The sequence below is a fragment of the Cyprinus carpio genome, chromosome A1, assembly GCF_018340385.1.
Source record: "Cyprinus carpio isolate SPL01 chromosome A1, ASM1834038v1, whole genome shotgun sequence".
NCBI lineage: Eukaryota > Metazoa > Chordata > Actinopteri > Cypriniformes > Cyprinidae > Cyprinus > Cyprinus carpio.
Window position 1 is genome coordinate 6,956,303 of NC_056572.1, and position 14,988 is coordinate 6,971,290.

Consider the following 14,988-nt stretch of genomic DNA (forward strand, 5'->3'; position numbering starts at 1 on the left):
AGTGTGTACAGTTAAAACTAATCAAGTACAACAACTTTCTGATGCAGGACAGGATAGTCCCATGTTCAGTTTTGATTAAATTATTTAACTGTACTCTGATTTCAGAGTTACATTGATATCAACTAAGAGCCTTCATGTCATCTCCCTCCACAAGTGTAATTCATGTTTTGAGAGCTGAGTCACTGTCCTAGTCTTTACCGTGTAACTTATATTTAGGCAACCTAAGACTTTATAATACCCAAGACATGTCACTTGTATAGTTTTGAATGGGGAAAAATGCAACGCTAACCCTGCCTTCTGAGTAAAAGAGCCAATCGCTAATCAGTAAAGTCATCGCATCACTGCAGCTGCTGTAGAAGTCCCCGTTGCTATGGAAACATTCAGAATTCTGAGACGTGCACTCGGGACTGTGCATGCACACTGGCTGGACTAGCCTGAAAAATAAGCTTTTTTATGCTAATTGAGCAAAAGAAACAACATTTATGAGACAGTTGTTGTCAGATGTCATTGGTGATTTCAAATATGAAACATAACCATAAGCTTGGCGAACAGTTTTGGAGAAATTGATGTTTCCCCATTCAAAGAAATAGGAGCTGCACTTGCATGCCCGAAAGGTGTTTCAAAGATGGCTGCAGAGTGAAATGACTTGCCTTAAAGGGAATTTGAGGTGAATTTGGATTTGTGATCACTTGAACATACAGCTATCAAAATTGGATCCCTTATCGCGCTAAAAACCCGTCACTCATGAATCATCACGTCTGTCTACTGATCCCTCATGATTGGCTAAAAGTGCTATGGGTGACGTCAACATCAGCACCAGTCGACTCTGCAGAGTGGCTGTGTGTTTAGTAACATAATGGTGACTGATTAGATGCAATATGCAAACCAATTAACCTATACAATTTAGATATTTGAAAACTGCCAAACTGACCCTAAATCAGCCCAAATTTTGTCTACCCACCCAAACCATTTTTTACCCACACAATCAAATTCAAAACCACCCAATCTGGCAACACTAAGCGTAAGCTCCGTTGAGAATATGCTAGTCTTGCAAGAATCAAGTTTTGTTTATGGGAGCAAAGGAAGCAAAGTTTTCTTTTGTTTAGCAAAGGAAAACCAGTCTCCCCTTGGCTTATATTGAAATCCTAATTTTTCTTTACAATTCCTTATTTTGTACTTAAAATTTTTGACCCGTGTTTTGTTTTTCTCTCTCCTCTGCACTTCCACATTCGTCACCTCTAGGGTCATCCTAGGTGTATATAAATTTCTTCTTTCAGACAAATACATTCAGAGTTATATTTAAAAATGTCCTGGCTCTTCCGAGCTTTATAATGGCAGTGAATGGGTGATATTCAATAGTCCAAGAGAAGTTCAATAAACTGCATCCATCCATCATAACAAAGTGTCCCACATGGTTATGGGTTTTAATAAAAGCCTACTAAAGTGAATCGATGTGTTTTTGTAAGAAACTTTAAACTTTACAAACCTTAATCTCTAGCTTCTGATAACAAAGACACAAATCTACAAAGGCCATATTTACACTGCATGGTTCAAGTGACCCGATTTGGATTTTTTCCTCCCATGTGGCACAGATCGGATATGGCCCATAAAGGTATAAGCAGGAAAAAAGCACATGGATTTCAGTATTCTCAGATCAGTTTTAACAGATATATCTATACTAGCAGAGTATTAATTTGGTTCATTTGTGTTAAATAAGAGACGATTTGGCGTTGAAATGTGTTGCTTTTGAGATCGTGCTGAGTGCTCGTTGCTGCCGTTATCAGTGACAGCGGCTTGTGCACAGATGAGCGCTTCAATCTGTTGCTAACTCTTATGGAGACTCTCTATTTGTTCAGGTGAAATAACAATATAAAATGCAGATAAGCATGTTCCTGCTCTTGGTATACAATCACTGATGAACACAATTGGCTTTAATGAGGAAAAAATTATACGAGGACAAATTAGAACCCAGATCCACTAACTTAGCAAAAGTTCTACTGCTAGACCATTAGTACCCACAGATGTGTACAGCTGATCTGTGTATATAATCACTGTTGTGAAGAATTGTTACTAATGATTTTGATGTGAGGATGAAACTAGCCTATTGCATTAAAAATGCAATTAAAAACTCATAACCCTTATATACACCTGTATGTGCAAAAGACATGAATGATGCCTCAAAACTGACTTACCTAATTGAAAAACTGACTAAAAATCTAATTTTCAAGAACTCTGAAGTCAAACAATAGTTTTGCATTTGCATTCACTGCAGAGGAACCATTTGGTGAGCAAGTGATGTAATGCTAAACTTCTCCGGTAGTACGGCCTCATGAGAAAACAAACTATTCCATTAAGTCGAAATTTGAGAACTGTTCAAATATATTTAGATGTGAAAAGGGAAATTGCTTTGAATTAGAGTTCTATTTAAATGTACCTCACTGCAAAATGCATATAAGCATATTTTGATTCAAAATGTGATTATTTCTCTCTCTCTCTTTCAGAGAACTTCCCCATTCTCCACGTAACCTGCAGGTGGCTCTGAATGAGACAGACAGCAGAACAGTTCTTCTGTCATGGGTTCGGCCCTTTGATGGGAACAGTCCTCTACTGCATTACATCATTGAGCTCTCTGAGAACAGTATGTGTGTGTGCCATTTATATGAGCTTTGGCATATGGTTTATTAAACTAAATGCACCTTAGCTGCAGCTTTCAATTAAGCTGGTTTGCAGCCAGTGGATTCTACTGAAGAAGGTCCTTTCTCATTTACCTCTGCTGTCTTTCTCCTTAGCTCTAAAAACAGACAGACAGGCTGAAGTGAGTGAGAAGAGAAGAGAAATGGAAGTTGATTGTAATGGAGGGTAGTGGGAGGAGGATTGTTTTCACTGTATTAAGCCAAGACTCTGTTATTGGTGGAAGATGAATGCTGGAAGAGATAGTGACAGGAAACGCAGAGAGAGATTGATTTGTGTATCGTCAAAGGAAAGACAGTGAAAAATGTGGGTGGGGTGGAGGGGCTGGATATCTAATAAACACCAAGATCTCTCTTTCCTCATATACACACACGCACAAACATACACAGTTGATTTGCAGTAAATTCGAATGATCACACACTCTTCTTTTGATGGCTTTGTGCTTGTGTGTGTGTGTGTATGTATTGGTATTCATGTGCATCTCTGCGGCTTAATATTTACTGTTCCTGTTGAATTTGTGATTTATTTTTTGCAGTTGCTCATAGTTTCTGTCTTCCCTTCTCTTGGGTCTGCTTGAGTGGTTTCACAATCTAAATTGTTCATTGATCTGCTTCCCATCGTTTTTAATGTACTGCAAACGCACACACAAACACACACTCTTCCATATATTGGGTGTTGTAGGTAGTAACGCCTCCAGAATAAACAACAGCATGGTCAAATTCATCATTTACCCAACTGCTGTAAAGAAAGAGATGATTCAAACAACTCATAATAAATAAAGTAAAATAGGTAAAATAAAAAACAATACTCCTCTTTGACAATCAGTTTTACCTATTGTCTTTAGAAGTGAGAAATAATCTAGTAGGAATAAATAAATCTGGTAAAAGCAGCTATGTTGTATTTATTCTTTCACATTACATTTCTAAGTAATATTTTACATTATATTGAGCTTGCGAAATTTGACTTTAGTAGAGTTTGTGGTAGTGGCAAAAAGATATTGTAAAGGAAGTGTGTTTAATTGACCCTTCGCCGGAAGTTTGATTGACAGGCGATCTGACCAATCACATGACGTTTGAATTGAGCGATCTGTCACGACAAATTAATAAATAATTTAAATAATGGATGCTACAAGTACACTTTATGTGTGTTTATCTATGTATAGTTATCTAAACGTAAATGTAATTAATACCTTTGTTCAGCAAGAACCCATTACACTGACCAAAAGTGATAGAAAATGTTACAAAAAAAAGTTATTTTAAACTTTTTTATTTATCAAAAATCCTGAGAATATAATTTCCACAAAAATATTAAGCAGCACAAGTGTTTTCAACATTTATAATAATAAGAAATGTCTGGCTTTGCCATTGCAGGATTTTAAAATATATTAAAATATACGAAAACGGTTATTTTAAATGTATTACTATTTCAGAGTATTACTGTTTTACTGTATGTTTTTATCAAATAAATGCAGCATTGGTGAGCATAAAACACTTAATTCAAAACCATTAAAATCTTACTGACCCCAAAAACTTTAAATGGTCGTGTTCATATTTAAATGTTTATTTAACCAGTTAATAAGTTAAATTCACAAAGCCTTAAATAAAATTGTTGTAAGTATGCACCCTGGGGCATTGCCAATACCAAGACCACAATCCCTCAGGCTAACTCAAATCACAAATTATGTTATTTTTAATGTGAAAATTTCAATAAGAACTATTTAATACAATGGATGAAGGAAACTTAGTTTTGTCTGATTGTTCTTGACAGATTCTCCATGGAAAACCTACATGGATGATGTTAGTCCTGCACTAACCGGTTTGCTAGTAATTGGTCTAACGCCAGCAAGAACGTACCAGTTCAGAGTGTGTGCCGTCAATCAGGTGGGACGTGGACAGTACAGCTCTGAGACCAACAGGTAAGCAGTCACAAGCTAACATCTTAGCCTACTAGCTTAGCATATCACTAACTTGTTAAGAAAAGCTGTATTGGAAAGCTAGAACAAGATATCATGATAAATGTTCTTGATCAGTATCTAGCATGGAGCTACAGTAACTGGGACATGCTAACAAGTTAAACTTTGTTTCCAACAAACTTATAATCCTTTGAATTCTGGCTGTCGCAAGTTACATATCCAGTCATGCAGATTGGAACTAGTAATTTTCAACAACTCTTGCCATTTTTGTGTGTCCAGCACACACACACACACACACACACACACACACACACACACACACACACACACAGTCAGAATGTTATTAAATGTGAGGACAAGATTTGAACCCTATCAAAAGAAAGGCTGGTTGTAATTGAATTACATGAGAGCTTTCAGCGCTGGCACAACTATGACACATAGGCAGAAAAAAAAGCTCCCATTTCCAGAAACACTATGAAGGTGTAAGAAATAGCATTTCTCAAAGCCAATTCTTCATGTTGAAAGAATGTCAAATACAAACTTGGCTGGAGGGAAGGACACTTCAGCACACGCTGAGGCTACTGTGTTTTGTGCTTTCTATTTTGTTTTGTAATTTTTTTATTCACACATAAATTGGCACACATCACAATGACTGCATTCCAAATAGAATTAAATCTCTCGAAGAACTTAAAAGTCCTGAAAAGTTCAAATGGCTATTTTTCAAGCCACAGGCATAAGGCTAATGCACATGCCAAGTACTCTTTGCTAAACGGCAGGAAGAAGGGCCTGCTCAATCATCAAGGACATGTTGAAAAAGCTTGTCATGCTGTTTCCTAGTTCTTAGCTTAGCGTTCATGTGAAGCAAGTCTCCATTAAACCGACATTGACAGTTTGTATTCAGAAGTTCCAGTTGAGCCAAAGACTCCCTCTGCTCTCATAATGACTATGTGAAGTGCTCAGGTTTGATTGGTGCTAAAGTGGAATTTTTTTATTTTTTTTTATTTACATAATAAAATGCTGTCTTTAACTTTTGAAAAATAATATGTTAAAATAAGGATGCAAGAAAACGTTAAATTGTCCAAAAGTGTCATTAAAGACAGTTATGATATTATTTTAACTTTATGCTGTTCTTTTAAACTTTCTATTCATCAGAGAATCCTGAAAAATGTATCTTGGTTTCTACAAAAATATTAAGTAGCACAATTGTTTTCAACATTGATAATAATAAGAAATCATGTCAGCATCAAATCAGCATTTTAGAATGATTTCTAAAGGATCATGTGACACTGAAGACTGAAAAGATATATATGAAAGATGAATAATTGTGATTTTGACACTTTGTCACATATCATGCAATCAGAGCATATGATCGTATCCTTTCTTGTTCACACACTTTATACACTGTTGACAGCAACTTAATATGCAATATCCCAAGCAAATAAGTCAACCATGTCTGGGCAAATACTGTCACAATTACAGCAACTCTCGCATTTTTAAACTCAAAGACGACAATTAGGTTATCCGCTAAATAACGTGAGCTGGCAATCTTAACAACTTAACATTTAAATGACCTTGAGAAGAAAAAAAAGGTATAATACAAATTATGGTAATTTCTCAACCTTGATACTATTCACTCTTAGCCCTGATGTGTAAAATAGTGATTTGGACCCATGTCTGATATAGAAACAAAATTTAGTTTTAACTTAAAATGACATGTAGCAGGCAAAACTGCAAAACTTACAATTTCCTGTATGTCTTTTACATATTTTAGCTGATTCAAAAGTTGTGTTTAAATGTAATTAAAATCACCAGCTTTGTGTGTATAACAACGTGTCTTTCAAACTGAATGTTTAATTTAAAACGCTCAGTTAAAACAAGAGGGAAAAATGGTGGAGAGTGAGAGTGAGGAGATGAAGACGAACAGAAACACAAAAAATCAAATATTGATGGAGAGGGCACTTATTAAAATTTGAGCACCTATCTGCTTTGGCCTCGTTTCCAATTAGTGTCAGGATCATCATCAGTTATATGAAAAATTTAAATCTCTATTTCTTTTATTCTTCTTTTTCATTTTTTTTGGCAAAGTATCATCAAAGGAACTCACAGAATATGTGCTCCATTCAAGAACGTTTCATATCTAGAAGTGCATTCATATTAGGCACACTGCAAACAAAGTCAATTTCCAACTAACTTTTTTGAGTAATAATTTGTTTAGAATATAACAAAAGCAAACTTTAACACTCAACTCAGCACTTATCATTTTTATTTCCATTTAATTAATAAACAACCGTTAATGCCATTCACAGTAATGACAAAAACAATACAATAGCAATACTCTAAATACCCAATCCAACCCCACCCATTCTGTACGGCAAAAGAAACAGAGTGATAGACTAAAATAACCGCTTCTAAGCCTTTTAAATTGGTTTAGGATGATTATTGTTTATTTGACAAAACATCAATCAGACTTAGCAACTTTCCTACGAGATTGCTTGCTTGAGGCACTTTAGGCCTTGCTCACTTAATCAAGCTAATAACCTTTAAACCACAGATTAGAGCGAAGGATTGTTTATCGCCTGCTCTGGGGATCTACAGTTTCCAGAATCCTGCAGACAGACTTTAAGAGCTGAAGCCTATGGTATTGATCAAATTTAGAAATGAAAGAGTTCACTGATTTACACTAATGGTGTCAAGCTAAAAACAGATCTTTCTATTTTCTGTAGCACCTAATTATATATATATATATATATATATATATATACATATATCAATTTTGATATTGTTTATGTATGATATGTGCTGAAATAGCATATCCAAAAGAAATGTTGTCACTTGTTTGCATTTTAATGCTTAATTTGCTCTCATTTGGTTTAGGAAAAATGATTCACATCATAGGAAACAAAAGGAGTTGATATAGGGGTTCTTCAGTTCTAGCCATGGTTTCTCAATATACACTGTTGTCTGTTTACTAAAAAAAATAAAAGCCTTTACTATCACTTTTGATCAGTTTAATGCATACTTGCTGAATAAAAGTATTAATTTCTATCAATAATGAAGAAACTTTTAGAATGTACAAGGTAAAAATGTACTTGTACTTGTGATGATTCTCCTCAGTTTGGTCTTTAAGTTGTTTTTCCAGTGTTGTTTTCAACTTTTAAAGAACCGAGTCATGTTGAGGTCATTCCAGCGAACCGTTTACTCCAGCAGGGTCAGTTCTCAGTTACTCCTGCACTATTAAAGACCTTTCGTATGAACCAGAAAGATCAGTTTCAGTCTCTCCAGGACTACTGGATAAGCTCTGAAGAAAACTTTTAGTAACTATCGATGCCTCTGGGAGAAATATTTCTCTTTTATGATGCTATTCTCATGACGTTATCTCTCAGGCTGATGCTGCGAGAGGAACCACCCAGCGCACCTCCAAAAAACATTGTGGCTAGTGGCCGTACCAACCAAAGCATCATGGTCCAATGGCAGCCGCCCCCAGAACCACAGCTCAATGGAGTCCTGAGAGGCTATGTGCTCAGGTATGGTTTCATGCATGGCTTCAAAAATGTAGAATTTCTATAAAATAAATCTTTCTTTCCCTCTACACACTCTCCTTTATACATAATATTGAATTTTAATGCAACAAAAATGTCTTTAAATCTTTTTTCAGTAGTAACGCAACAGCAAAGATTGTGGTCACATTTACCACTGAACAAGTTTTTGTTCAGAAAAAGAAAAAGATTTCCCCACGTCTCCAGTAATTTTGTCTACACAATCAGTTGCAAGCTCACATTCAGATCTACCTCCATTCAATTTAAAACTAATGGATTTAACCAAGACCCCACCCTACTTTTTTTTCTTTTCAATATTCCATTTCACTCAGATGTACATTATAATATGGAAGAAAAGAATCTTCTGCTACTTCTGTTACATAGCAACTTTAAAAGGATAATCCACCCAAAAATGCTAATTCTGTCATCATTTACTCTCATGCCCTTCCAAACTTGTATGATTTTCTTTATTCTGTGGAACACAAAAGAAGATATTTTGAAGAATATTTTGAAGAATGTTGGTAACCAAGTTTTGGTTCCTATTGAATTCCATTGTTTGGACAAAAAAAATAATAATTACAATATAAGCCACTGGAAACCGAAACTGGAAGCATATTAGCAGGAAGCAAAAATCTTGATTTGTGTTTTGCAGAAGAAAGAAATACATACAGGTTTGAAATTACATGCAGGTGAGTCATTTTTATGTGGAGTATCCCTTTAAGATGGCATAACATCTCGGTTACGTATTTTAGGGGTTGCACAGACTAATCGACTAGTCGACTTCAATGCTCTGCCATGATGCTTTAAGCTTGATGTCGACTAGTCGCTGGTCCTATAAAGGGCGCAACAGGATAAGAAATCTTTGAAGGACTTCCACATTTATGCTCCTTTTCAACACAGTTAAAATGACAAATAAATGTATACTCTGAAAGCTCCACAAGACATGTGTGATTATATTACTGGATGCTCGAAATTGAACGAGAGAATGCACATTCTAAACAGCTTATTGTACAGGTAATTTAATTGCTGTTCTAATCTAATGCGCTGCTGCACTGTAACGCACACGCATAGGCTACAGGCAGTAGCTCGTACGTCATGCGCAGATCTCGCATGCACAGAATCATTCAGCGTGGAAATGTATTGACAATGCTGTTCTGTGATTTCTCATTAAAATAGCTTAGAAACTGAAAAGTTCAATCATATATTTCTTAATAACTAAATCCCACAGCATCACTTCTGCTAGAGAGATGCTGCCATGTAGAATTAATTCACACACGCAATCGCTCTCACTAATGCATTCATATAAAATTTAATCTTTACTGTGCTACTTTATCTATATCTGATTTAGAACGAACAGAAATCTGTGAGAATTAAAACGACCCAAAGGCAAAAGAACTGATAAAAATGAGCTGTTATAGGAGCAATAGCCATGTGGGCAGTGCTGTGTCATATGCCATAGCTATGCACAAGGGGTTTGTCACAGCTCCAGACTTATTTGTTCATTAATGACATCATCAGCGACTAGTCAACTTTTACTCGACTTTCATCACATAAAAGTCGACTCTAAAAAATCAGAAGTCGTTCAACCCCTAATGTATTGTAACCTCGTTCCCTGAAGGAGCAAACGGAGACATCACGTCAGATGACCAATGAATTGGGATCTCGCTTAGAGAGACCAGTTTACTTCGAGTGTAAACTAAATGAGCCAATGCACATTGGCATGCGATTATTGAATCCAGCTGCTGCTGATCACAATGTGAGTACGGGGACAGAGGAGCTCAACAGGTTCTAAAATATGGACTTTCTAGAGTGGCTTTAGCAAGCCGACCTGAAGCCGGGGTCTATCAGTGCTTCTGCCCGTTTGAGGTGAGAACACAGGAGGATACAAGCTCCACATGAAGGCTATAGAATCTAGCGAACTTGTTGGGGGTCACCCAGTCCGCAGCTCTACAAATATCTGCCAGTGAGGCGCCACAGGCCAGCGCACAGGAGGATGCTACACTTCTAGTTGAGTGAGCTCGCAACCTGAACAGACAGGACACACCCTGTGCTTGATAAGCCAGGGTGATGGCATCCACTATCCAGTGGGCCATCCTCTGCTTGGAGACAGCATTCCCCTTCTGCCGGCCTCTGTGACAGACAAAGAGCTGGTCTGAGGTCCTGAAGCTTTGTGTCCTATCTACATAGCATCTCAATGCTCGGACGGGACAAAGCAAAGCTAGTGTTGGGTCTGCCTCCTCCAGGGGCAGAGCTTGCAGGCTCACCACCTGACCGGTGAAGGAGTGCAAGAGGGTTTGTTATCCTCAGACTCCCCATGCTACTGCCTGAAGTAGCCCCCACCTGACTGCCGCCGTGATGAGAACTAGATTGAGGCAGTTGAGGCATAGGTCAACATATCTCCACCCCTTTGAGGAGGCCCGCGACTCCGAGATAATCATCTTTCCCGCAATGAGAACATGATACATCCACAAATGCTACCTCAGCATGCTAAATGCCCAGGCACATGAGGCAGGGAGTAGTGCAGCCTGATATGTGCAACTCACTCGACACGTGAAACCACCACCGCTGAAATGGCATACCACCAACACAAAAAGCTCTCAAAGAGCGCACTGAACTCGTTCAGTCTTTTTCTCTCTCAGTAGAGTAGTCAGGAGCAGAACGATGTGATCGCTCGGCTCCGAAGCGAAAAGCTGAATATACACTGCACCTGCTACCTACTCATAATCAAGCTGTGATCAGCAGCAGCTGGATGCAATAATCGCATGCCAATGTGCATTGGCTCATTTAGTTTACACTCTAAGCGAGATCCCAATTCGATGCCGCCAAGGAAGTTTGCTGTTTTCCAGTTTGACCCGAAGTAACTGTGTTTTTGCTGGCAAGAGTGGGGGTGGAGCAGGGGGGCCGACCTCAGGTGTGGAGACAGGCTGGGGAGTTGTGGCCAATTTTTTGACATTCCCAGCTCACTGGTGCGGAGTTTTGGTTCAATTCGTTTTTCCACCAGGTTTTTGTATGAGTTGTATTAGCTGCGCTTGCCAAGGCAAGTGTCACTACTACTTTTGTTTAACATGCAGAATACCTTAGAGACCGAATATCAATGTGCTAAAAACGTTGTAGCATTGTGGCTGAGAGTTGTGCATGGGTAAGCACCACTCATTTTCTACAGAAAATTCATCTAGTTAAATTCACGAGTGAGAGTGTTAGTGTTAAAGGTTCACAATCAAAAAAAAAAATAAAACATCATTCTCTTTCTTTCCCCCTCCCACTCAGGTACAGATTGGCGGGTCTGCCTGGTGAGTTTCAGCTGAAGAACATAACCAGTGCAGAGATTAATTACTGTCTGATTGGAGAGCTCATCATCTGGACGCAGTATGAGATCCAAGTGGCTGCCTACACTGGAGCGGGCCTGGGGGTGTACAGCCAGTCTGTCACTGAGTACACACTGCAAGGAGGTTAGACAATCCACACACACACACACACACACACACACACACACACAAACACAGAAATAAACACAAAAATAATGCCTCATCAGTCTGAGCGAACCCTTGATATTTCAAATCTTTGAGGTTTGGGTCCAAATGACCATCTTTCTCATTAAGCTACCGATATCATAAAAGATCTGGAGTAACCATGGAAACCGTAAAATCCATTAGTCGGCTTTACAGCACAGATCGGCCATCTAAAAGATTATTTCTAAGAAGAGTTAATTTATGGACTCTGGGCAAACAGTGACCGTAGCCCATTAATTAATCTAATTTGTTTTATGTGCGTGTATCTGTGTGTGCAAGGAAGTGTGGGGGTGTTCTGAGATCCTTCAGCCGTGATTATTCATATTATTTAACGTCAGTGTAATGATACTCCTGCAGAGATTAATAGAGACCCAGTGTCCACAGTAAAAGAGCCTTCTTCTCATAGAGACTGGAACAAATGCTTCTGTACACTTATGTCCCAGTTCAGATTTCCTGACACACTAATGTAACCTTGTGCCGTTGTGTGATTGTGTTTGAAATGAAAAGGGCAGCAGGACAAATCGGAGGGCCCAATCCAATTGAGCGATATCTAATCTGTACTCAACTTGCTAGGCCTGACCTTAAAGTGGCCACCTTAAGCAGATTAAGTGTAAGCGTCATTGAGTCTTTATGGAAATATGATCTTGTTCTTTCCACTTCCCGCTCAGGCCTGCTGCATAGCACCGATAGGCTACAAGAAAGGATTTGAATACAAACTGTAGTTCATGTGTATGTGATTATCAGTGCAGCTGTGAACAATCATTTGAAATATAGATTATGTATGTATGGAAATGGGGGATTTGGGTAGGCGTTTAAATCCAAAATCCAGGTAGTCACAACAGATATAGTCTCGCAGAGCCAGACTTTTGACTGTTATAATATTGTCTGTCCATCCAAAAGCAATCTAGAACAGGTTACTTCAAAGAAACTACGATGAATGTGCAGTTCTGGTCATCAGTATTTAGTTTACTTGATACTTTGTGCCTTAAAATTAGTCTAAGCACAAATCCTGTAAACTTTGGCTAATCCCGCACAGTGTTATTTTAGTATTATTTATTTACGTACTATTATAATATTTATTAAAGTTTTAAATTAAATTTGATTTTTATATTTTCATTTTCATTTTCGTTTTAGTTTAAGTTTAGTAATTTGCTCTTGTCATTTTAATAATTTTTTTTTTTCTATGTTTAACTTGCATTTATTTTTAAGTCATTTTAGTACTTCAGATTATTTAATTTCAGTTTGTTGCTAAACTAACACTTGCTTTTGCTTAGGGTTTTTTAAGTTTAAATGTATAATGTAATATTTACATTACATTTTATTTCAGCTTTATTTCTATTAACAAAAATGATTTTCTAAAAGTAAAACGAATAGTTATACTTTTTATAGTATAACAGTATTATTTCAAAGTATTATAGTATTACTAAATACAATTTTGTAATACAGTTCTGTGCACACTCACTCCCTGGAGCTGCTTATTAAAATGCATTTAATAAAGTCAATTTCAGATAAATTATTTTTGGAATAAAGTACTACAAACAAACAGACAAACAAAATGAATGAATCATTGATTGATTGATTAATAAAATAAATAAATAAATAAATGTGCCATTCTTTAATACCACGTATTCAAAACACTTTTTTAAACTTTTAGGTTAAATATAACAGCACATATGCAAAAAGATGTATGCACATTTTCAGAATATTTCAGTGATAAACTGTCTCCCACTCTGCAGTTCCCACAGCGCCCCCACAAGACGTGGATGCTGTTGCGCTCAACTCCACCACCATCAAATTCACCTGGACACCACCACCCCAGCAGTTTATCAACGGCATCAACCAGGGATACAAGGTAACAGTGTAGAGAGAGACAGATGGTATATGAGAGGAAGAGAGACATATGTTATGCTGGAGGTAAAAAAATTCAATTAAATTTGCCTGGCAGGTTTATTGTCTTGTGGTGTGTGTATGCATGATTGATTGGCTAAATGTCTGACAAAAACAGCAACTTTAAATTTGAGTAATTAAATCCGAGCAGTGTATGTTAATCACGTTTTGTTTATGTCTTATTGTTATTCCGTATCTCTCTCACAGCTGCTGGTGTGGCCTGAACACTGTCCGGAATGCATTACCATGGTGACCATTGCCCCTGAGTTCCACGGGTCACGTCACTATGGTTACGTTAGCAATTTAAGAAAGTTCACGTGGTATGAGACGGCAGTGCTGTGCTTTACCACTCCTGGCGATGGACCAGCTAGCACACCACAGCTCATCCAGACGCATGCTGACAGTGAGTACACATACAAACAAATGGGCGTGTTCACTCCAAAAAAAGGGCAGAAAATACAGATGATTTTTTGACTGAAACAGAATAATGTGACCACTTGTATTTCAGTTCCTCTTGATTGGTTGGATTCCATGCGAAAGAAAAATCACAAAGAAAATACGGCAATGAGATTAAACTGAGTGCAAATGGAAATTTTTGTTTAAAGGAATAGTGAAAATCATATATGCAGCCTCATGTTGTTCCAGGCCTTAAATACTTTAAAACTTAAGACTTTCATTCATCTTTGGAACACAAATATTGTGTCATAACTTTTTGTTCATCCGTTGAAAATCTATGCAAGCTTTGAACATTTTGATGCTTCAAAAAGTATGTAAATTACAAACGTATATTGTAACAGTAATCCGTATAAATCAAACGTCCATATGAATTGTCTCTTTTATCTCAGATATTTCATCTTAGCAAAAGACCCTAGTGATCTCTACAACTTTTCTCATCAAATTCTTTTATAGTTTTTTCATCCACATTAATGGAATAGTTGATGAAAATGTACTTTTCACGCGTTGACTAAGCATGGTGTCTTAAAGAGCACAGTGAGGAAGATGTACTGTATGTAGACAGTCTGTATTAGCAGAAAAAACATTTCACAAACTCAACGTTAGCATTAAGAACCAACAATGAACTGAAAACCAATAGGAACTTTAATAGACAGTGATTAAAGTGATGGCAAACAGGTGTACTTGTTAATCAAATGATGAATAACCACTGAAACTAATGACAAACAGGAAAAAAGGAACACAGGAAACGATGATGAGCAAACAAAAAGTTCTTAAAAAAAGAAACAAAAACAGAGCATATATGTGACAGTACTCACACTAAGAGAGAGTTTGTTTCTTCATCTGAACAGATTTGAAGATATCTAGCATTACATCACTTGCTCACCAATGGATCCTCTGCAGTGAATGGGTGCCGTCAGAAGGAGAGTTCAAACAAATGATAAAAGCATCGCAATAATCCAGAAGTAATCCACACAACTCCAGTCAATCAATTAACATA

General features: G+C 37.3%; 1 protein-coding gene across 1 annotated transcript in view; it reads left to right on the plus strand.

The window, feature by feature from the left end:
* LOC109061405 (protein sidekick-1-like) overlaps positions 1-14,988 on the plus strand; it is a 206,867-nt gene that overhangs the window by 132,135 nt on the left and 59,744 nt on the right. The window contains 6 exon segments of the mRNA XM_042729635.1: positions 2,502-2,638; positions 4,459-4,606; positions 7,987-8,127; positions 11,407-11,588; positions 13,385-13,500; positions 13,743-13,938. Coding sequence (XP_042585569.1) covers positions 2,502-2,638; positions 4,459-4,606; positions 7,987-8,127; positions 11,407-11,588; positions 13,385-13,500; positions 13,743-13,938 — 920 coding nt within the window.